At 50.5% G+C, this 23,914-nt stretch overlaps 1 protein-coding gene across 1 annotated transcript in view; it reads right to left on the reverse strand.

The window, feature by feature from the left end:
- The window catches only part of CAMTA1 (calmodulin binding transcription activator 1), a 586,497-nt gene that overhangs the window by 5,182 nt on the left and 557,401 nt on the right, over positions 1-23,914 (reverse strand). The window contains exons 11-21 of the mRNA XM_053660233.1: positions 21,282-21,478; positions 20,823-20,901; positions 20,268-20,583; positions 19,343-19,863; positions 14,923-15,110; positions 14,228-14,474; positions 13,345-13,416; positions 11,878-11,898; positions 10,109-10,302; positions 9,287-9,361; positions 6,789-6,819 (exon numbers count right to left, since the gene is read on the reverse strand). Of these exons, the coding sequence (XP_053516208.1) occupies positions 6,789-6,819; positions 9,287-9,361; positions 10,109-10,302; positions 11,878-11,898; positions 13,345-13,416; positions 14,228-14,474; positions 14,923-15,110; positions 19,343-19,863; positions 20,268-20,583; positions 20,823-20,901; positions 21,282-21,478 (1,941 nt within the window). The remainder of the gene's footprint in view (positions 1-6,788; positions 6,820-9,286; positions 9,362-10,108; positions 10,303-11,877; positions 11,899-13,344; positions 13,417-14,227; positions 14,475-14,922; positions 15,111-19,342; positions 19,864-20,267; positions 20,584-20,822; positions 20,902-21,281; positions 21,479-23,914) is intronic.

The following is a 23,914-nucleotide window of genomic DNA, read 5'->3' on the forward strand; positions in this document are numbered from 1 at the left end:
TTTTAAAAATTGAAACATGCTGTATTCTGTGTTCAATTTTTAAACATGCAATATCTAAACTAGCGGCTCCTGGACTGGAGAAATGCAAGGCATGCAGTGATGCCACGTGTCCTCGGGCATGCAATGTGTCTGCTCTGCGCAGGCCTGGCTGCGGACTCAGGGCAGATGTGCTGCTGCAGAGACTCCGGCTCAGCTCCGCTCTAGTCCCCGGCTCAGTCACAGGTAGGCGGCAGCGGCTCCATCACTGCCAGCATTGGGCATCGGAACTCTTAACCCAGAATCTGATCGCGCGCACACAAAGACAGCCGTTCACGGTTTCTCTACAGTGAGACGGGAATGCTTTGGAAATATTAAGTTCATCCCTGAGATGAAATAAAAGGAGAGGAAAGTATAACCGGAAATGTTTTATATCGTTTTGTACTGAAGAATCTGCCATCAGCTGGTCATGATGGGTATAACTAAGACATTTTTCTTTTAGTTAAAATGGTCATACTTGTTTCTGTGGTTTCTTTCTGAACTAATCAAAAAGTTGACCAAGTTTTCCTAGGGTTTGTGAGTTACCACGTAAATACTCTGCTACAAGACAGGGCAGCTGCGCAGCACAGTTCAGGGAGGTGCGCGTCCATGCACAGAGGGCTGCAACTGTCCACGTGGGCAAAACGAGATGCATTTGCAGATACATCTTCAGGTCTAAATTTTACTCCTGAGCCAAAGTGGGGAATTTGCCCTGGCATTATGGCTGAGCTCGAAATGAGTGAAATGGCATACTTTTTTTTTTTTTTTACCAGAAAATCACTAAAGGAGGGTTTGGGGAGGGGAGGAAGTGTTGCCACTTACGTTGCAACAGCCTACAGGTCCTTGGCGTCTGCTCCCCCCTCTAGTCCTCACGACACCACGGTGGTGTCGGACTTGTAAGTGCAGAACCTGGCCCCGGTCATGGGGCCAATAAATGGCAGCGCTTGGACCTGAAGCCCCCGCTGCCTCTGATATCTCACTGTAACAAAATTTTTTTCAAGTTCTCATATTTTTTTCTCAAGACTTGATGGAAATTATGCATTTGGAAAATGTCCGTGGCCCAAGGGAAGTATGCTGTTGAAACGGACAATGACACTTCCTCAACTCTGATATGTCACCATTTATAACCCTATGTTGATTTTATAACAATGTTTTAGAGAAAAAAAGACAAGCCCATAAAATGTACTTCTCTATTTTCAACACAGATTTGAGATGTGAAAACAGTGGGTCTGAGAATGGAGGAAATGAAAGATTTTAAGCCTCATTCTCCAATTTGCCACTTGTAGACCAGGGTGGTGATGACTTGCCTCCGAGAGTTCAGGTGAAACCGAGAGCCTTTCACAATCTGCCCTCACTGGGGACCCAGGTGGGGTGAACGGCCGTGAGGGCCGAGGATTAGGGCAAGACAGGATGCCTGGCTTTTTGTTTCACTGGGTTTTAAATCAAATGTCAATACAACTAAAAAAACATGTTTGTTACATTGCCTCCAAAAACCCCAGAAAACAATACTTTCTATTACTGAGGTGGTTTAAAACAACATCTGATTTTTGTTAATAAATGCTAAGAAACAGATTTTTCAAATGAGAGTGTTTCTGACAGAGAACTCTGTTGCTGCTTTGTCTTGGTCAAGACAGGAATCGCCTCTCAAGCTGCTCACGGGTCAACTACGAAGGTGTCTCTCTACCACAATAAGGACACACAACAGACAGTGAACAACAGTTATCGCCTCTGGGGGTTCTCCTCGCTTATCCGTGTTTCCAGAATGCGCTATAATGAGTGCGTGCTCCATCGTTGATAATGCTTCTCTGTGCTCATCATTCTTTGAGGAAACAAGTTGATAAGACGTTTTCTAGCTGCCTGTTACCACTGCTCTAACAGATGTTGTATTCACATGACATAAAAAGAAAAAGTCAGCGGAGGAAAAAAACTTTTATAAACCAAAACCAAAGTCAACCAATTGGACTGGTTTCACTAATATTATCTGTATCGTCAGCACATGTTTTCAGTAATGTGAAGTCGGTAAATATAGACCCGAGTTTCTGAAACTGGAATTATACTTGAAAATCTAGTAGGTGTGGCCACCATTTCTGTAGACCTTCGAACACAGATGTTCGATCAACTTTCATTGGGTTAGGCCACACAAACTCAGCTTAGGGTTACTGAGTTTTGGTTGTCAAGGAATCATAACAGTTAAACTCATGAGGTGCTAAGAAGGAACTGAACTTGACAATGTCCAGGTAAAACCACATCCTACTAGAATTACACTTACTCCTGAATTTCATCACACAGAAGACAGCAAAGCGGTCTCCTCGAGTTGTAGAGACAGTCAACACGGGGCAGGAACTGGGGCTGCTGCAGGCACAAGGCTGTGAGGACTCAGGGCAGCTTTGAGTTGGACCTCAGGGCAGGTCCACGTTTCTGAACCTCTGATCAGTGACTTGGAAAACAGCACTCACACTAGCATCTTGGAATTCAGGGAATCGGGGCAGTGAGACTTTGACCTGTGAGCATTCAACTATCAAAATTAAAGGCAGTCCCAGGATTTCCCCAAGCATTCTAGGCTGAAGATACCCTTTTGAGATATTGTTGCAGTCTCAACCAAAAAAGAAAGAAAAAGAAAAGTTGCACCATAATGTACTGAAGTGATGTATAAGCAACAGCCCTGAAAGCCAGCAAAAGCCCACGGGGCTTATTTCCATCAGACGTCCGGTGATAACTCATGAGTCAATGAAGTAGGCCTGCTTTGGGAACTTGTAGCGAGCAATGGCTCATGGGTAAAGCATAGGCAAAGCTGCTTCATTACATCTACTCAGTAACGCTCAGCCAGAGAAATGTGTCATGGGTCAGTGGATTTCAGCAGGTAGATTCTTGCGATGCTGGACGTCAAAAAGATACAGGGCAGCCGGATGTGGCTTTCGAATTAGTTACCTGTTGCTCTGAGAGTTGCAATAGCTTGTGGGGGATTTAGGAAAAGAGAGATCTTGCCATTTTCCAGAAATCTCATTTGGATTGCAAAACAAAAAAGACAGAGAGGCCCAATAAGAATGACACAGAGCATGTTGTCTGCAATTTAACACACACCACTGTGTTCCAAAAATGTTCATTTCCTAAAAGAGGCAAGTGAGACAAAGTTACTGGAGGTTTCCGTTACATCCGTGTTGACGCACCCCACATTCAATCTCTTGCTCCTCCCTGAATATATCAGGCCACTCGGAAACTGTACCTCTTGTCAAATGGAGCTAAAGAGCTGAGATATCACAACTGTTGGCCTAGAGCACTGCTTACTGTTCACAGTTAAACAGTATGCTTTCAAGGCATTGCTGGAGACCTGTCCCCTGGGCGAAAAGCATCAATAACAAAGCAGACTTATAGCCGAGCTTGGCGATGGCACACTGGAGACATTTCCTGGGGCCACGTGCGGTGCTCAGCACTGAAATTACTACTTACCAAGATAAGTCGCGGCAGCTGGCAAAACTAAATGTTTGGAAACCAGTGGTCAGATAGAAAATCTTTGGTTTCAAAATTTGTGCCCTAAAAGTGTTACCTTTTCTTTCTCCAATTTGAGTTTTTTTATTCCACTAGGATCGCCTCACCCACCTTTATTGAACATGGGTAACCAAGCCAGCAGTGGACAAGAAATAGGGGGGTCAAGAGCCGGAACCCCCACTGTCTGCAGTGATGCTTGCAGTGGCGGTTGCGGTCACAAAGTGTTTTCACAGAAGTGCTGCCTCATGCGGGGAAAAGGGGCTTTGTCTGCGGGTCGCTTTTCAGCAAGTGGTGTCTCTGAAGCATGGGGATGCTTTCCAGTCCCCTGCCCCATACATATGAAAACGTCCTGAGGAGAGAAGGGGAAGCCATCTCTGACTAGAAAAAGAGGCACTGTCTTTTTTGTGCCTGTGCTCCTACCTGGAGGGCAGGCCACTATGTCACCCCACGATTTTCTATCTCCTTTGTGTGTGTGGCACCTGGTTGTCTGCTGTAAAGCGGGATGACAACAGGTCACACACACTGAAAACCCAACTGCAAAGGTGTGTTCTCAGCAGGTACACTTGGGAAGTTTCTTCAGCCTTAGAAGAAACTTCTAAGCCTGCAGTCATTTGCCTCGAGTAGTATAACACCTCAATTAACTACTGAAGTAATTAATACTGTTGACTCAAATCTCTGTGTATAACAAGTTTCTCTCACAGGGACAGCCACTGTGTCCAGGGCACCCCCCACAGGGCGGTGTCAAGGACAGAGACCCACGGTCAGGTGCTGGGTACACTAGGGACCGAGCTGCCAGAAAGAGGCGAGGGGACTCAGCGAAGGGGATTCGCTGCCTTTCCTTGGCCTTCCCCCAGGGATGCTGAAAAGCGGGAAGCATTCGCTGACGGTGATGCAGTGGAACCCGCCGACTGTGTCTTATCCCCACGCCCGCCGCTGCCCACCGTTAAAGGCAGGCTTCTGTTTCATTACCATAGCGGCTGGGGTCAGAGAGTGTTTTACAGACTCTGTGCTGTAAAATTTAATTCTTCAAGTTTTCGAATATTTCTTTTCATGTGTAAACCTTACATGTCTTAAATGGTTTACCAAAGAACAACATAAGCACATTATCTTCTTTGACATAAACTCCAGGAATATAAATTCTCCTCAGAGAATGATCTGATTCCAAGAGCAATTTCAGCTCGGGACCTGCTGGAGGCGGGGGACTGGTGACAAGGGGGGACAGAGAACTCATCGGTGGTCAGAGCCAAAGGCAGGCTATTCCTCACAGTCAGATCAGCGTGGCCACGTGGGGAGGACCTGCGGCGTCTCGGCTCCTTGCTCTCGTGCCCCCTGCGGACTGGGAGGCACACGTATGTCGTGAAATTCCGACCCTGGTAGGGAGGGGGCAGGCATTTAGGGGCCGAGGACAGGATGCAACAGGCACTTAAAAAAATTGAGGTTGGGACTCTGGCTGGCATCAAAAAGCACCCTTTGAAAATGTGGTCTTAAAAATGATCATTAACGTGCCAGAAACTAACAAGCCTCCGAAGTACGTAAGCAACAGCTTCTGCTAAAGTGTTGGTTCCTGGCAGCGGACTAGTACGAACTGATACAACATGCAAGATGGTACAACTTCCAGTTCAAGTGAATACTGGGGCATGCAGCTGTTTTCTTCAAGTTTTTTTGACTGGACAGAAATGTCATCTATGTACACAGAGAGTGAGAGAGAAAAGAGAGAGAGAGAGAGAGAAAGGGGGGGCATTCGTCCCCCGTTTCCCCTCTATTTCGAACACAGCCATCTCCGGGCCGGGCCTCCCACATGAGGCATGAACTCTTTCAAGTGCCCAATTCTAGACAGGATGTACTAGTCCAATGTTCAAATGAGTGAAGCTGCTCTAGTTTTTAAACACATGTCTCCTTCAATGACTAACCAATGTTTTAAATAGGTGAGACTTTAAATCTTTTATAAAAATAAGGTCTTGATTTAGGAAGAGCTTTAAAAACTCAGTTCTCCTATTTACCATCAGTTGGCAAATGGTGGCCTATGGGCCAAGTACAGCCCTGTGCGTGTCTGCGCAGTCAAGTCGTGGAGGAGCGGCCGCGCCCCTTGATTAGGAGCGGTCTGTGGCTGCTTCGGGGCTGCAAGGGCAGAGCGGAGTAGCTGCCACAGAGACCGCGGCCTTTTGAGAAAAAGCCTGCTGACCTTGGCTTAATGTGGAATGATGAGCACGAGCATCAACACACATGTAGTTAGGTGGGAACTACTGCCCCCAGAAACATGTTTTGAAGCATGCTGTCTTTCTGGGCATCCTACAGATGGCTGTGTGAAGTGTCCGTGTGAGGCCGGGAAGGGGGACGTGGACTTGGCTGAGCTGACAGAGAGAACTCAGGACGACGTGGAAGACAAAAGTTGACAAGTTCATCTAGATTCAAGTCTGCTTTTGGTGACTTCTGTTCCCGGCTCTTAAGCCAGCTTTCTGGCACTAAATCCTCTATCGTCACAGGACGTGTTCCAGCCCCGTCGAGCAGACACTCTCACGCCTCGTGTGCATGGACAGATAAGTCTCATGTTCTCAAATCTACTGAACACCTAGCTACCCACTGTCCTTCCCTTAAAATACCAGTTACTGGCCCATCCATTCTCAACGGCAATATAGCACATACAGATTTAAGACACTTCATACATTGTCTTTATTCGGCTTTGCCTTTAGATGCTGGAAGTCACGCTCGGTCACTGTGTTACAACAAACGTCCCGGGCAGACTCTGAAAGGGCAGCTGCGTGCTGACTTACCTCAGAGCACCAGGCAGGGGGAGGCTTAGAAAATGAAACTATCGGGACAATGGAGAAATGGTCATTCTAATCAAGAAACAGATTAGTTTTTAAAAAGAGAAAAAGCCAGTATCACCTAGCAAGCCTTCTTGACTTGGAAATTTGGACTCAGCAGGTGAGAGAATTTCGTGTGGCGACTGCTTCCTGTTTTCCTACAGTGCAGCCTCGCTGAGGCTCACTGGTCCCAGCAGCCCCTTCTCTGCACCGGGGCTGCCCACCAGGTCCTCAGCATGCCCGGCGGCCTGGGCGGAAGGCCCTCCCTTACTTACTCATGCATTTGTCCGTCTGCTGTTTGTGACTGGTTTCCGCTTGTGTGCAGTGGCAGTGTTAGTAGTTAGGGTTAGTTTTACTTGTATCTCATTTCATTCACAATGGATGTGAAACTCACTGGCAAACCTGGCTGCAGCCCCATGCAAGCAAGCAAAAAGCAAAATACTGAAATGGAAGAGAAACTGGCTAGCAGGCAGCTACACTCACCCTTTTGTACAGCCTATGGTCCACCAGGGGGCTTCAGACAGTAAAACAACACCAAAGAGCTATTAGCATGTGAGGGTCACAACAGAGATCTTATCAACAGCTTTATTTCAACACAGAGGGGAGTTTCAAGCGGTCCTTCTGTGGAGAGAACGGCGAGCGGGCTCGGGTGTGTGACAGGAGCACATGGGAAACACACCAACACATTTCTGAGTCTGAACATGTGGGGCTGTGTGCGTGACAGCGGATCCTGGAGATGGGACACCCCTTATCAGTCCCTGAAGCCTCGGCCTGCCCGCCTTTCTGAGAGGGGGTCAGGGGACGTTTTCCATTTTAATGCGTCTGAGGGACAAGCCACTCGGCAGCTTCTCTCACAACAGCACTCAGTAACCCAGAACGGGACCCCTCCGAGGGAGAACAGGAGCTCAGCCGCCCGGACAGGTCTTCAGGGCTCCTTCAAGTTCCTCCACTGAACACACAGGAGTGGGAAGTGACCTCGGATCGCAGGCAGTCGGGACACAAAGGCCATGGGGACCTGCCCGCACACTTTCCTGACATTTGAACTAGAAAAGGGCAAGTCACAAAAGGAGCGAATGGTCTCTAACCCCAAACAGTGAACAGAAACTCCGCATCCACAATCTAGCCTGCTCTCTGTAACAAACCTTCCTGTTGGCCGAAGAGGCTGTTCCTAGTTAAAATGTGAGTGTACAGACGGTGAAAGCTTCCTGAACCCCTTCTCCCCTAGTTTCCACAGAGACAGGTCTGAGCACCCAAGGGAGGCGGCCCTTTGTAACTCACCCATTGGAAACCCAGGGCAGGCTTTGGCCAAAAAGGAAAAAAAGAAAAGGAAATGCTCGTAACTACCAAGATTGCATTTCCCATCCATGTTTTCAAAGCCTGAGGATGAGACTAGTTCAAAGAGGAAAATTTAATGTGTGAACCTTTTGGTTTCTTCAAAAAGGCCTAAAGAAGAGAAAGGGAAAGGCGATTTTCTGGAAAATGAGGTCTGCAGGGAAGGTGCGCGTGCAGCCTCAGGGCGCTGGGAGGGCCTCCTGCTTTCATTCTCGGGGAGGAGAGAAGGGTGTGCCCCTGTGAGGCCCGGGGCCCAGGAGCAGCCTTGCTATCTTCCCGAAGGGGAGGAAATGGCCTGCTCCGTGCAGAGGCTCTGAGCACCTGCGCAGCAGGGACTGGCGCTGGCGAGGCGGGACCTTACTTCATTGGGACACAGCCACAGCCCACACCTTTCCCTACAGGCCTTGTGGCTGCAGAGCGCCCACGCTGGCGCTGCGCTGGTGAGCGGATCCCTCGAATCCCGTGGAGACTGCAGGGGCACAGCTGAGCGACATTACCTTTCTCCCCAGCCTCTGGCCGACAGCACCGATTATACACGAAAGGTGCCCTTGTTGAAGTTTCATCGTTGCTAATGTGCGGCTCTGGCATGGCCCCTTCCACCCTCATGGAGATGAATTCCTTCATCAATTCAAGTGAAAAAGCAAGGGGCCAGCTAGCCCCTTGGGCGTCAGAGTTAGCAAGCAGATCGTTTTGCAGTAAGAATAACAAAGTAAAGTGACGCCTTGGAGGGGTCAAAGTGGACCTGAACACTGGGGCTTTGGCGACAGCTGGCCAGGACGAAACAAGACATTAAGAAGCCTGTGTGGGAGCTGGCCTCTGTGAACGGCACAGCTCCCATCGCACAGAACACCAGACCACGGGGACAGTCGTCTGGACACACCCATGACACAGTACCTGACACCAGACTGCATTCGCCTAAAAACAGACACTTCGCCAGCCTCCCCCATCTAAGCAGAGGACCTACTCTGCCCGAGAAAACTCCGACTCGAGGAAACAGCGACTCCCCTAGCTCCGCTCCACCGGAAGGTGCCGGGTGCTGCGGAGTGCGGAGCTGGGGAGCCCACCATGTCTCACGGAAAAGCTGCCCTGCTCCCCTGCCAGGCCTTCCGCAGAGTTCCTCCTCCGCCTCCCGGCAGCCTCGCCATCCTAATTCCAGAGCCTGTGAGCTGCGACACGTCCAGCAGAGGGCAGCAGCTGCTCGGACGCCGTGCACGGCAGGACTCAGGGAAGGAATGCGTCTCTAACAGGCCAGTCCGTGAGAAGAGGAACAGTTCATTTGCTGTTTGGATCACACAACTACTTGGTGGGGGTGGGGGACTTTAGAGTGAAGAGCAGACTTCAGCGGGGCATAGAAACAATAGGGTAAAGAGAAACGTGGAACAACAAATTTGTCTGACTCTGCTGTCCTCACACCCGAAGTCAAACAAAGACACCGGCAGGGGCCTCCACTGTGCATGGGTCTGAACGGCAACCAGAGTTCCAACGGCAGCAACCTCATCCCTAGTTAAGGAATGCTAATGCCCTGACCCTTCGCGGGGTGGGGTTTGGGGGGCGCTTAGCCTCACACAGGAGTTAATGCACGGTTCAGAACACGGGGCTGTTTCCTTAGCTGTGACGCGTACAACGTATGCAGATGAGGGTCCACGTACCTGTGACGACAGCGTCGTAGAAACCTCATTATTTTTCGAGCAGCTTGATCCTGCTTTTTGGTTAGCAAACTGCTCCTGAAAAAAAGCCAGAATATTAATTATTGTCTTAAGAAAGGTGCCGTAAAGCTTAACATGCAGAAGTTAGTGAGACGGCGGGGATGCAGGGCTTTTCATTCATTGACCAGTATGTGCAGCATAGTCAACAGCGGGGGCGTCTGCTGCTTCCGGGGCACGTCCGGGGTACCACCGGGCGAAGGCGGAGTGGAGGCGCACCACCCCCACTCGAAGGGAGACCGAGTAGACACCGGAAGTGGGATGTCCCGGAACTGCTCTTCCCCCTACTTGTCACGTGCTCACTTTGTTGAAAAAGATGTTCTGGCATCACGCAAGCTTTCTTAGTTTGAAAGTTGACCCGCCTAACTTTGATACCCTTCGGACTACTATTTTTTTCTCAGCTTCTTTTCTCAGTGTGTGTGTTTTGTTGCACTCCCTCAAATGGGATAGGTTAACTGCACTCATCCAAGGCCTTCCGTGGAGTACCACTACAGTTCAGATGGGGTAGAGACTTGGGTCCTGCCAAATTTTGATATGGGTTGAAATTGGACGAAGACATCAAAACAATTGGGTGGGAGGTAATGAGAGAATGACCTAAATAGAGGAAAGCGGACGAGCGACACCGGCGTAGTGTAGCCACAGGAAGCCACGGCACCCACGGTGGTCAGGAAGGAAAGTGCTTCAGAGGCTGCCAGGCCCTGACGTCTGCACAGGGCGGCCTTCCCAACAAGCCTGGGCTCTGTCCTGCGCAGGAAGCCGCTCACCCACCTGAGTTTCTGCTGGACGATGACCGCCGTCCGGCGAGCCTGCCGCCGCTTGCCGCACTTCTTGTAACTGCGGTAGTACTTCTGTATGAGCACAGCGGCGCGCCGGCTCTGCTGGAACTTCTTCTGCTCATAGTAACTTCGGAATTTGCTCTGGATGAGTATGGCGGCCTGGGTCATCTTTTTATAAAGTGCATACTGCAGGGGAGACAGGAGGAGGCACAAGAGTAACACAGGAGCCGACAGGGCGGGTCCTGCGAGCTTCTGGGGACGCCTGGGAGAAGGGGCTTCCCCTTTATTCCCCGCAGTCCTGGCTGAGGGTTACTCACCAAAGAGGCCAACTAGGAATCTTTTCACCTGCCTTTCCAAAATGCAAAATATCACTTTAGGGATCACCTTTAGACTATGTATTGCTTTTAACGTGCTTTTCCTTCCCCTCAAAACATCAAAATATATTGTCCTCCTTGAAAAAAAACTTTTAAAAAAGATTCTATTTATTTTTAGAGAGAAAGGGAGGAAGAGAGGGAGAGAAACATTGATATGAGAGAGAGATACATGGACTGGTTGCTGCTCACACACCCCCAGCTAGGGACCTGGCCTGCAACCCAGGCATGTGCCCTGACCAGGAATCAAACCAGTGACCTTTCAGTTTGCAGGTCAGCACTGAATCTACTGAGCCACAGCAGCCAGGGTGAAAAAAAGTTTCTAATATTAATCCACTTAGACACTTAGGAATCTTAAAAACATTGAGAAAGTAAAATTTTAAATGTTTAAGATTAATATTTGTTCTCCAATTTTGAAACCTTTTCCATTAACCCGTTATGCCTCCCAATTCCCACCACACACGTCTACACAGCAGTCAGCACCTGATTCCTATCGTCCCTGAACAGATGCTGAGTTACAAAGTCCCAATTACAAGGCTTATCATGAAACGCTGACACCTTTAAGCCCTTTTAACCTGCAAAAGGTTCCCACTCATAGGACCGCGCAGTGGGGCGGTCGGGAGGCACAGACCCAGGCTGCTGCCGCAGGCCCGGGGCAGCCAGGGGCCAGGACCGCAGCCCTCCACTCGCCTTCGGCGGGCTCTCAGAACGAGGGATGAAGACATGGGAGAATGAGTCTCTTCCACTTCAGTCTCTGGGGACTAAAGACACAGCTCTCTCCACATTTAAAAACGCTCTGAGTTGCTCGTGAAACAGAATTTGACTCGGGGGCAAGGAAGCACTCTGCTTACCAGGGCAACTTACCATCGGAGGGAAAGACATTGCTGGGGATGCCCTGCGCCTACGTCTGTCTGCGTGTATGAGGTGGAATGAGGGAAGGAAAGTGACGGCTCCGAGGGTGCAGGCCCTGGGGCCCTTCGGCCAGAGCTGCTTGGTCTTATCCCACCTGCTTTGCACTAATGTTCATCCGTCCCGAAGTCTCTTAAGACAAGGACGCTGAACCCTGCAGAGCTGCTGTGCTTTGGGACTATGCACAAGCAGGGAAGCACACTGGGCAAAAGGCACGTTTACTGAGTGGCTCCCTGGGCTCAGGGGGCGTGGCTTGGACGGATTCTTTAGATTGACATTGGCCGAGAAAGCGTCCAATTATAGTTGCTGTCAAAATGCTCCAAATGAATAACTACGTGGTTCCCAGAGGAGCGATCCCTGCGCTGGGGCAGCCCGGCCAGGGGGTGTGCCTGCCACCCTGACAGCCCTCTTGGAGCTGGTGATGGTGTGGAGTTTGGGACTTGGGTGAGATGGGCTGTGGGAGGGCTGGGCGTGTCATTACCTTCAAGGCTATCCATGTCAGCTTGGGGGAGAAACAGAAAATACAAGGTTAACGTTAGATTGCTCGGTAGAATGAACTTAAAAAACCAAAACTGATAAAACTCCCACTACCACCACCAAAAAAAAAGGCAATCTGGCTGTATGAACGCACTCCACCTTCCGAAGTCTTTGTCTTATATCGATATTTCAAAAAAAATGCCTTCCATCTTATTGGCTATAGACAACACTTCTTTGGCGGGAAATTATAAAAAAAAAAACCAAACTCTTATTTTGGAACAAATACCTGGTGCAATCACAGACTTGAAACTCCGATTCCGGGTATAGCTTGTGCTAATGTGAAGCCTGCACCCCGCCCCCCTCCCCTCCCCCAGGGAAGCCGGTGTGCGGCGCCGCGCCCGGCCTCTGAGCTGCAGGAGCTGCGGTGTCAGCGTTTACACAATAAACCTTCGCGTTCTGGGATCGTGAACTCAACCGGCTCAAAGCTGATGGCGTCCCGACCCCCACCCCACCTGTGACGAGGGTGGAATCCTCAAGAGACTCACAACAATGGCAACCCTATCAGAAATCAACAAGAGAACATAGCCCCACTTTTCTACATGGCTTCTGTACATCTTGGCGCTTAGCAATCTTTAAGTTCGAACTTAAAACCTAAAGCCTCACAAATTCTGGAACCTACTGACAGGACTGAGTTCTATCTCATGAGCCATTCAAAACTCAATTAGGCAATTTTTTATATTTTCTAGCCACCTAGAAAGATCTACTACGTTCTTAATTTCTCTGAGCCTCAGCTTCTTTGTTGATAAAATGAAAATAAAACTGTTTACTTTTAGTAATGGTCCGGAGTGGCTGAGATGCTGGGCCTGGAAGACCCGGTGCCCACGAGGTGCTCCGTGAACGTGGGCCCCTTTCCCTGGGATGGTGGCTCTTGGGGCCCCACAGGCTGCTCTGGCCACAGTCACGGCCTGAAAGAGCCCTCGGACATTCTTCTCACACCCCTAACCAAGCAACGCAAAAGCGCCTTAGGATTTTCAGAGATGTTTGTAATTCCTCATCATAATGTGGATGAGACGCTGAAATGGAAAGTGCCTACAGGTGAGATAACTGACTGGCTCGCAGGTTGGAGACAGGACCGGTTGTACCTTCCCCAGTCCCCGCGGTAACTCCCCCAGCTCTCCCGCTGCCGCGCAGTCTGCAGTCCCACTGGGGCCTGCAGACCCGCAGGGGCCAGTATCAGAGGCCAAAGATCGGAACAGGACTCATCTTGTGGCATCAGTTTAGCTGTAGGTGGCTTTTTCCCCACCCCTGTCCCCACCCCCGGAATGTCTTCCTCTTGTTTGGACAAGGCCATTCAAAGGCCGCCTTTGAAAGGGCGCTGGACACTGTTCCAGAGCAGCCGTGCACTCCCACCCTCCAGGGCCTGTGCGGTTTGTGCGGCACTCTTCCTGCCGAGACCCCAAACTTGGCTCACCTGTTTATATTTCCTATAGCAACGCTGAATGACGGCGGCAGCCACCTCCTGCTGTTCTCTCAAGGGTCGACCCTAAAGGGTCAAGTCAGGAGAAAAAAATCCATGATTTAGTGTATGAAATGGCAACTTTCCTACGACTTAAAGAGAATTATCATTCATTTAATTTGCTTCCTCAGTGCTGAGACTCCAGGTTTACCAAAACACAGTGATAACTACAAGTATACATTAAAAAAAATGAATGCACAGAATAAATCTCCAACTGTTCTTGCTTGTAACTAGAACCGTGATATTTGGATGTTTGGTGACCTAACCAGGGAAACCCACTCACAAGGTATTTAACTGAGTAGGTGAGGTGTGGCTGGTCCAGAACCTGCCAGATCTCCTCTGCTCGCTGACACAGCAGCCCTCTACTCTCACACCTGCGAGTAATGCCTCTCACACGGTCCCGGGGGGTGGGTCCGGGACAATCGGCGGAAGGCTACGGACCCTCTCCCACCAAATATGCACGTACGGGGGCTTCACCCTAAACTGGGCTGCCTGAAGTCAGTTCCCAGGCCTCCAGTCAGAACCCCCCGCTTTAGGCCACAGATGCCTAGTGGTGGAGGCAGTGACTGGCTTTAGAGTAGCACAGTAACAGGTCTCCATTTTCATGACCCACAGTAAGTTAGATGATGACAACCACCACGCTCTGGTCGGCTTCATTTTATTAACGCTTCTCAAAATGATTGATAATTTCATGTGGCACGATTAATAATTCGAATAGGAATTCCACAAACTCAGAAGGACAGAAGAAATGGCCTGTGTGTTAGTGGGAATGTTTCCGACTTCCGCTGACCCCTGTGGTCCCCAGAATGTCACAGCGGCAGGCCCGGGCCCAATTCACCTTGTACTTGCGGAAGGCTGTCTGGACAAGCCGGGCAGCTTCGTAGAGTTCCCGCTGCTCGTGGTCGGACAGAGTCAGCTGAGCAAACTCGTTCTCCACCTTCTCGCTGGTGGACGCGCTCAGGAACTCCGACCAGTCTGCTGCGGAGGGGAGGCTGGGTCTCTCGAAAGCTACTTCGCTGCCTGGAGAGCCTCCGGGGCTCAGGCTGGTACTGGAAGAGGGGGTCAGAGGCTCGCTGTACGCCCTTCTGAAACCGGAGGAGACACAGGAGAGAGACTGGTGACCGACTGCGTGACACGGCCCACACTGGTTCGAGACAAGGACATTCCTGGAGCCTCAGTGGGACATTGGGAATGTGCCTTCACGCGGCTGCTAAACGCACCCAGACTTGAACTGTCCCCCAGTCAGTACGTTCAAACGGAACACCTGGTACGAGTCCAGCACTACTCGACACACTGAACCCACTAAGCAACTGCCACGCCCCTGTGGAGCCCCTAGGGAATCCGGGGGAAAGCAGGATGGTATCGGCCGCCCCGTGCTCTGCTGTGGGGAGGTGCAGGTGAGAGGAGGGCCTCGAAACAGCGTGTGTCCCGACACTGCCTCCTGGCCTCAGTGGGCTCTCCTGCTACACGGCGTCCCCACACCTGCTCTGTCTGACAGGTACATCCAGGACCTTCTCCTGGGGAGCGCCTCACCTGAGCTGCACGGCACTTGGCAGGTGGTCGACATCTGCCAGGTAACTGGCCAGCCAGCTCATCGTGCTGCTGATGGTGGTGGTCTCCGTCCTTTCCAGAGCCGGGGACTCCATGGGCACGAAGTTCTCCTGCTTGATCCGGTCAGGGGTGGCCTCGATGATGTGTTCTGCCAGGGTCATCATGTTTGCCTGGAGCCCAGAGCCACAGAACGCTCAGGTCAGAACGGAGCGGGGCCTTGGGCGTTCGCCAGGCCGGCCACCCACCCGACCCTGGACGGAGAGAACTAAGGGACGGGGGCTGCACCTCGGGCCGATTCACTCCAGTGTCATTGTGAGGCTCACACCATTCGTCCGAGTGGACTGAGACCTAGTCATATCTCCAACTCACAGTTTGGATAAAACCTTCATGGAAGTCTCAGAGCAGTGCTGGCTGGTGCCCACCCTCTCCTCTCAGCAAGGGTCAACCACTTAGTGACAATGTGACTCAAGGTGACTGGGCAGGTCTCCAGCAAGTTGTCACATGCAGGGGGTGACAGCAGCAGTTACCTAACCAACATCCACCCCCAGTTTGCCTGGAGAACCCCAGTTCTGCAGAGGGCAGCGACGACAAACCCCAGGGGACAGGCTGAGAAAGATGAGCCAGTAATGCTAATGCCCTTCTCAATGTGCCCCTTCCTGTGCACCCAGGGAGGGGATGTGACCCATTCTGGGCAAGGAGACTTTTGAAAATTGTCAAATGAGTTTTGAAAATTAAACCACTGCAGTTAGGTTGCTGATACTTGCACCCAAAATACATCCCTAATGGAGACCTTAGGAACCCCCAAGACCGCTCTGGAGAGAGACATCCGCTATCAGGGTCAGACGCACTGGCTTTCACGATTTCCTTGCATGTCTCTTGAAAATGGGAAGTGAAACACAGCAGCTGAAGTGCTTAAGTGAATTGAGAATGTTCTAAGAGGAACTATACAAAGGTGACAATATGCTCATCTTATGACATAAATGAACCTCAAAAAAATTATGCTAAATGAAAAATGCCAGACTCAGAAGACTACATATTTTATGATTCCGTTTAGACAACATTTCTAGAAAATGCGAAACTCTGGGGAGAGAAATCAGATCGGGGGTTGTCTGGGGCTGGGATGGAGCGGAGACCAGTGCCTAGAGGCACTGGGGACTTTGGGGGTGACAGAAACATTCTCAACGGGCTCTGGTGACGGCACACAGCCACACTGTTGGCTAAACGCGTCACACAGAACACAGAAAGAGGATGGATATTATGGTGACTTGTATCTCAATAGAGTTGTTAAAACAGTTATCTTGGTAATTTTCTAAAGTTTCAACACACAGCCAGAATTACTTTTGTAATAGGAATAAAAAATGAAGACATTTAGGGAAAAATTTCGAAGCTTCTCTTTCTCGATTTGTAACTTACAGAGGAAGAAGTAGGCCCTGCCTTGATTTTTACCACCGGGGACACGTCCAGATATGTTAGTAAAAGCAAAGTGGGCTTTTATTAGAAGCACCTGGAGACTCCCTGCAGTCACACCCAAACCCTCCACTTTGTAAACTGGCACCAGTGTGGGACACCTCCCTGTCGTAGGCGCGACGCTCCATGCGAGGCAGCTTTTTATTGTGAGGGCAGCAAAAGGGAAGTGAAATTTAAACAACTTTAAACCAAGCCTAAACATTTGGGTCTGAAAAAAGATCATGCCGTTCATTTCTCTGTCTTGGATTGTGGTCAGAGGAGACAGAGAGCCTTTCAATGCGCAGCCCAGGGTTTTATTTAAATTCTCCGTCTTCGTATAGGAGCAGCATTCACAGGTGTGTCTTGAACATCTAAAAAGGACAACTATGTAGATATCTGCTATGTGTATTCACTGCCTACACCTGCATAACCGTGTCTCACCTACTAAGTGTACAGTAGGTACAGCGGGTCACGTCTTCCGATCGTGTTGCTGGATGTCCCACGCCCTCCTCGCTCCGGCCCCACCGGACCGACGCTGGGACGGCCGCGTGTCAGGCTCACACGCGGTGACGGGGGTGGCGCCACACCCTCTGTGTTTACAGGTTTTTGCTTTAATGTTTAGAAGCTGTGTTGCTCACGACTGTCCTTTCTTGGTAAATTACACACACACACACACACACACAATTTCTCTTGAATTGTGCTTTTGTCTTTTTATACATATTGTCTGTTGTATCTTTTCTCATCACTTCATTTCCTTGTTTCATTTCGTTTCAGTTGTGTCTTCTACAAGCAGCATATACTGCCTTTTTACCCTGAGAATCTTTTAATAGAATTACCAGTTAAGCATGGGTTTAAACATATTCCTCCGTTAACATATTTTCTGTTTATTATTTCCATTGTTGCTGTTCACTTTCCCATTCCTGAGATCTTCCCAAGTGAAGCAAATGCTTTTCCCCCCGTCAGTGACGCCAAAGGTCTGTAGCCGGTGTCCATGCCCCCCGTGAACCTGGCGTTTCTGATGAGCCCGTCTCAGCCCCCCCCCCCCCCCCCACTGACATCGCAAGGGCAGCAGAAATCTGCCAGCTACTGACCGCAAGGGAGCTGCTTTACTGCATTTTTAACCTTCTTCACTTCCCTCACCTCCTAGTTTTGTGAAAATAAATTAGAATTTTAGCTCTCGGTTATTTTTAGATATGATTCCCCCTCTAGGCAAAGGGCCCTTCTTAACAACAGCCTCACACGCAAACCTCACTGTCGATCACCACGCACACAGAGGGGTCAGTTTTGCTGTTCGGACTGCTCACTCCTTCGCGAACTCTGGCTTGCCATTTCTGGAATTGTTTTGTTATTCCTAATTGTTTTTTTCCCACTGGCTAAAGTGCTTCTTTAGACTGCTGCTTTATCCATAGAAAAAGGACTTAATTTAGCAAGATATTAGTCTCTCAAGGCTCAGGTAAAATCTAAAGTGGATTTTTAATGGTTATTTTCTCTCCCCTGTGTCCACTCTGTTTCAGCAAAGACCAGCAGCTACAAAATAAAATTAGAAATTCGGTTCCTGGGTCACCCCAGCTCCATTTCAAGTGCTCGGCAGCCTCCCTGTTAGGCAGAGAGATAAAACATCTCCATCACTGCAGAAAGTTCTAGAAGCTCAACTCAATTCCCCTCTTTGGAGCTACAGATTTTCATAGTCTGCTGATTTATTATTACATACTTAGAAATATTACTCCAGATGGCTTAATAGTGGTAAATGGTATGAGCTCCACCAGGAACCGGCAAATTATGGCACCAATCCACCTACTGCCGCCTATTTGTATAAATAAAGTTTTATTGGCACACAACCACACTCACCGGTTTAACATTGTTGAAGGCTGCTTTTGTGTTATGAAGGCAGATTGAATAGTCACGCAGTCTGTATGGCCCACAAAGCCTAAAATATTTACTGTTTGGGCCTTCATAGAAAAAACTGCCAACCCTTGTCTAAAATAGGATTTCATGTCCCTGGCGGGCCTCCCCACAGCAGCAGGGGCAGGCAGGTCTGAAGCGGAGCCGCCCACCCCCCACAAGGAATGGGAGGGGGCTGGCCAGGTGCAGGTGCTCGCAGGTGCTCACCCGTGCTCACCAGGTGGCCGCAGGATGCAACGCTCACATGGGGGCTGCTCAGCAACAGCCCTCTGCCGACGAGCGCTGGCCGGGCGTGAGAACAACGGGCCCCTCTTACACGCCATTTCTATAGGTGTGAGGGCCCTACTGAACTTCTCGTGGGAGCTTTTTCCTTCCGCATTTGTTTTGGATTCATCAGTGGGAAGTTGGAGAGGGAACAAGTCAAACAGGCGTCCTTAGGTTGCTCATTTGGTTCCCTCCTGTTAGTGTACTTTTATGAATGGACTGTTTGCTGAATGGCCTAACCTCAAGTTCACGTCGGTATATATTTTCTTAACCTGTAACAAGTTTAAAGTCCTAAAAGGATTCTAGATTTTCCAGATCCATTACAAGGTGAGTTGATTACCAGCTAGAGGGATATTTCACTGCATGTCCTAAGAACCTCACATCACACACACCCTTTATGTGAGATGGTGGCCGTGCCGATCACACCACTGAGATCGTTGAAATTCCCCCCACAGCCTCCCGTCTTAGCTATGACCAGGCCGTGCCTCTGTTACAACTAATATATGAAACGGTGAACTCCACCACCCTGGGTGGGAGGGAGGAGGGCCATGGGGAGCTCTGAGGGGCTGGTGCTCTGCTGAGACCCGGGGCGCCAGGGTCCAGGCCCCGTCCACAGTGCTGACTCACGCAGTGAGCACGTGGCCCAAGCGGTGACTCTCACCACATGCATCAAATTGGCCTGCTAACCCTTCACTGGTGAGGACACCACATGACCTTTGGGAATGGACCGCAGAGATCTCAGGAGTAACACCCCACGGCAGCCTCAGCTGCTTACCTTGTGTGCGCTCACCTGTATGTCATCCATGGGCTGGGAGCAGTCCTCGCTCTCCGCACTGTCCCGGTAGGGACCCATCTCTGTAGTCACCTCCCTGTGAGCCATCATCAGGACACTCACGGGCTCCCGTGGACGCACCTGTGCAGGTGCTGCCTCCTTTCCTACACTGGTCCCCTTCGGATCTCCAGTCACCTGTACTGTAGACACACCAACGTAAAGATCTTTGGGGCGCCACTTGACTACGGGCTGAGGTCCAGAGGCTTGGAGTCCTGCAGCGCCTGGAGTGGGAGGGGAGAGTCCCCGGCTGCGGTCCCTCACTCCTTCACTGGGGCTGATTGTCTCGGGGGCAGACTGCTTAGAACTAGGGCTCTGCGTCCTGCTATTGGGCTGTTCCAGACTCAGTGCAGTGGACAGCAGCTTCTCCTGCCTCGCCTGGAAGTACTCGGGGTTCAATTTATGCTTTTTGGGAGCTGGATAATCTTTGTGGCTCTCACTGCTGTAGTAATTAGAGGGTTCAGACCGAGGTCTTCTCAGCTCTGAAAAGTACAGTAGAAAGGATAGTCAGGACAGGTGGCAAAAGTAGGAACCCTAAAGAATCAACACGTTCTCTAGCCTGAGACACAGAGTGCGAAGCCGAACTCAAGACATGTCCCTGACGTTTAAATGTTCCCCAGAAGCCTACACTGTACTCAGATAATCCTCCTCCATAATTTGTATTTCTTTCTCGCATGGACGCAGATTTTTTTTTTTTTGCTACTTTCTGCATTTGGGGGGCAGGGGAGCAGCACTAGGCATTCTTACCAGTAAAAGGAAAATCCGAAACATAAAAACCCCAAGCCCATAACATATGTGAGTATCCTACGGACTTTTCTGATGGTCGCTGTGTGACAGCAACTGGGGAACCTGTCAAGCCTGAAATGCAATAATTTTGAAGTGTTACCTGGATTGGTACTTGCAATGACGGTGACTCCTTTGGGTATTTCTGGAGAGGCGATGGCTTCGCCGTGCCACTGGGTCATCCAGCTGTCTGTGCTGGGCTCTTCGCTCGGAGGACAGTGGACGCGGGGGGCCTGTCCAAGCTGAGCCTGCTCGTCTCTCTGCAGGTGCTCCAGACACTCGGCCAACTTCACGTGGCCCCTGGACCTGGCAATCCCCAAAGGCAGCCTCCCGAGAGAGTCAGGGATGGAGATGGCCCGCCGGTCCCACTTGTACAGCACGACCGCGGCGTCCAGGTGCCCGAGGGCACATGCCCACATCTGCAACAGGAGAAGACAAAGCCGCTTTCTCACTACAAGTCTGAGACAGTTTCCTTTGTCAGAGCTGCCAGCAGAAGACAGAAGACTCCTCGCCAATGACCTCATGGGGCCATGAGACATCAGTGTTACAAGGGGCTGTGACGAAGGTCCCACGGCAGCGAGGCATGAGCAGGAAAGCCGGCAGGCATTGCTACGCCAGCCTGGGAAAATGGCTCAGGGTCAACGAACACACTTCTTACCAGAGGGGTGCAGGAGAAGTGGTCCACGTTCAAGGGGTCAACTTCCAGCTCCAAGTCAATGCTGTCTGCGTGCTTCGTGCTGGAAGGGAGAGCACCAGCGATCACTGCCCAGGCCCCGCGTGAACAGGAAATACCAGACGTGCCACATAAAACCCCCAAAGGTGAGACCGCACTGGGCATCTAGAACCCCTGTTGTGAAGAAACAGACTCCAAATCTCACAGGATGGTGTGGACTCTCCATTTTGCTGCGAGCCCGGGGGGAACCACAGTGTGGTAGCATCTCACTCAGTATTTCTTGGGCGGTTCACAAAATGCCCTTGGAAACTGTCCTCAGAGAAAGCCCGCTGCTCCCAGGCTGGGACGTGCCGAGTGGCTGCACCTCTGTCCACTAATGAAATGCTCGGGGAAGCCGTGCATTTCTGAGTGAGCGCACACCCGCCCTGTGTGCCCCGGCCTTACCGCCACTTGATGAGGGTCTGGATCAGGGTGGCGTAACCCTGGGCCGCCGCCAGGTGCAGGAGGGTCATTCCTCGGAAAGTCTTCGAGTGGATCAGGTGCTTGGACTTCGCCCAGCAGGCCCGGCTCATCATCTTCTCACACACAACCACCACCCGGCTCTCGAAGCAGCTCCCCAGCGTCCCGGGGCCGGACGTGCACTGGAACGGAAAAGCCCGCGTGAGGGTTGGGGCCCACGGGCCCTCGCCCCGTCGGCATTCTGGTGTAGGGAGGACAAAGGCTTTGTGATTAGCAGCTCAGGAAACGAACGCAACACGGAAAACGAAGGGACCCTGTGACACAGGAGAGAATGCGCCAGCTCGGCTCCGCGGCCGGCGTCAGCAGTGGTGGGACAAGGAGTTTTCCACAGCTCCGAGAACACTCGGCTCGGTCTTTTACCGCCAACGTCCGGCAATGAACTTCACGCCCGTCCTTCTCGGGGAGGGTGTGCACGGGGGAGGAGGACTGCAGCCCAGGCCCCCCGTTGCAGTGAGTGTTGCCAGCAGGGACCTGCTGTGACAGAGCACAGCTGGGCCACTTCCCTGGCGCTTCCCCTCAGACACCTGGGTCCTGGGCTCCCCTGCTCCTTCTGCAGGACATTCACGTCACTTACAGGGGGATTTTACCCCCGTAAGAGACACCCAAAAGTATCCGGTGAGACACCTGGGGCAATACTGATGGACTCTGAGGGCATCCTGCTAAGTGAGACAAGGAAGAGAAAGATAAATACCGTGATGTCACTTCTGAGAAATCTAAAGAACAAAAACCAAAACCAAACAAAACCAAACAACCTGAGCTCATCATGGACACAGAGAAGAGCCTGGTGGCTGGCAGAGGTGGAGCCGCGGGGCGAGCAAAATGGCCAAGGGGTCAGAGGCGCAAACTCCCAGATACAAAATAAATGGGCCCTGGGGACGTGCTCTGTGGTATGGTGGCCGCAGTCAACACCGGAGAGCGTGTCTGAGAGTTGCTGAGAGTGGATGGTCAAAGTCCTTGTCGGGAGGAGAACCTGTGCCACCCTGTGGGCCGCCGCAGCCCCTTCAGGCCGCCCCCGAACACTGAGGCGCACATTCCACCCCGAACCTAACGCAGCGTGAAATGACCACTACATCTGCGTCTTAAAATCCAATACTAGTTCAATCCTTTATACAAAATAAAAAGGACGCTAGGGAAGGCATTAAATAAAATCGTAAAATGTAAGTATTTTTAATAATAACAGAGGAACACAGGAAGGACAAATTCACTAATTTTAACCACATGGTTTTCTCCCCTTGGCTCAGTTTTAAGGGAAGAGAAATAAAATCAAAGTTGGTAACCTGGATGGCTTATCTGAGTCTCTGTGGGAGTTTTATGTGTAATTCCTCCTAAAGAAAAGGCGTTTCTAACAGTAGTTTTCTAGTAATAAATCCTGTTCAACTGCTACAGAAATACTGTTGCTCCTCCTTGTTTCTTATTTTTAAACCTGGAAAGAGATGCCTGCAAAAATAAAACGGCAGATGATGAACACGCCGCCACCTCCCCCAGCGATGCCAGGACACCTGTAAAAGCACAGCTGGGCGACCCCACCTGCAGCGAAAGGACTGGGCTCAGGGGTCCCGGCTGAGCCGCCGCTCACCGGACGTACTCGCCAGCGCACGGGAGCCCCAGGGGGTGAACCAAGAAGGGTTTGTTTTGTTTGCATTAACCAGAAGCAGCCACACTTCCGTCACGTCGGCTGGACACAGAAATCCACTGAAGCCAACTTAAACCGACGAGAGCGTGTTCCACAGCAGCTCACGTGGGGTCAGGCCACAATCGGCCAGCCGTGGAATGGGCACGACATTATATTCCATTCCCTTTATGCCACCTTGGTTGGTTACAGGAAAATGATTTCACGGGAACCGCCTATTTTAGCCATGAGCTACATTTAACAGCGACTGCTTCTCTTACACAACTCAGTAGTCTCGGGTGGAGGAGGGCCCTGTCTTAGACCCAGGAGCACGTTCCCGTGTGCCTAGTCTTTCCTTCTCCGCTGATTTCTGAAGGCAAGCGAGAAGTAAGAAGAAAGGAAAAGGAGGTTAGTTTTTTAGGCGTGGTATACCATGCTTTGTTTTCATCTATTATTAAAACTATTACTAGCACCTGATATTCACAAGGATCATAAAACTCTAAGTATTCAATTAAAAATGTAGTCGTCCGAGGAAGATCATCAACCACCTTCAAGAGACGGAGGGAAGTTATGTGAGGTTTCGGCAATAACTCGGTAGCAGAGGGAAGGAACTATCGGTCCCTTTCCATTTATTCTCGGGTCCCCCGAAGAACACTTCCTTCCTAGAAGACTTTCCTAAAATGAAGCTTCGAAATGAAATTTATATAAAGTCTTCAAAACTAACAGGACTCTAACACAACACTTGGTAATTTCTCGGTAAGTAGCGATGGGATACATTGTTCCTTGAATTTACGAAAAGGCGTAAGGGAAAGACGAAAGCAGGTACAACGTCGTTTTGCACTGAAAAACCACAGAAAGTTTCTCTGGGCCCTTTTCATACCAATTTCCTAAGCTTATAAAAGGTTTACGAATGACTGAATTCCATTACATTTGACGTTTACAGTTAAGA

This window comes from Artibeus jamaicensis, unplaced genomic scaffold (genome assembly GCF_021234435.1).
Source record: "Artibeus jamaicensis isolate MK-2021 breed Jamaican fruit bat unplaced genomic scaffold, CSHL_Jam_final scaffold_847, whole genome shotgun sequence".
NCBI classification, from domain to species: domain Eukaryota; kingdom Metazoa; phylum Chordata; class Mammalia; order Chiroptera; family Phyllostomidae; genus Artibeus; species Artibeus jamaicensis.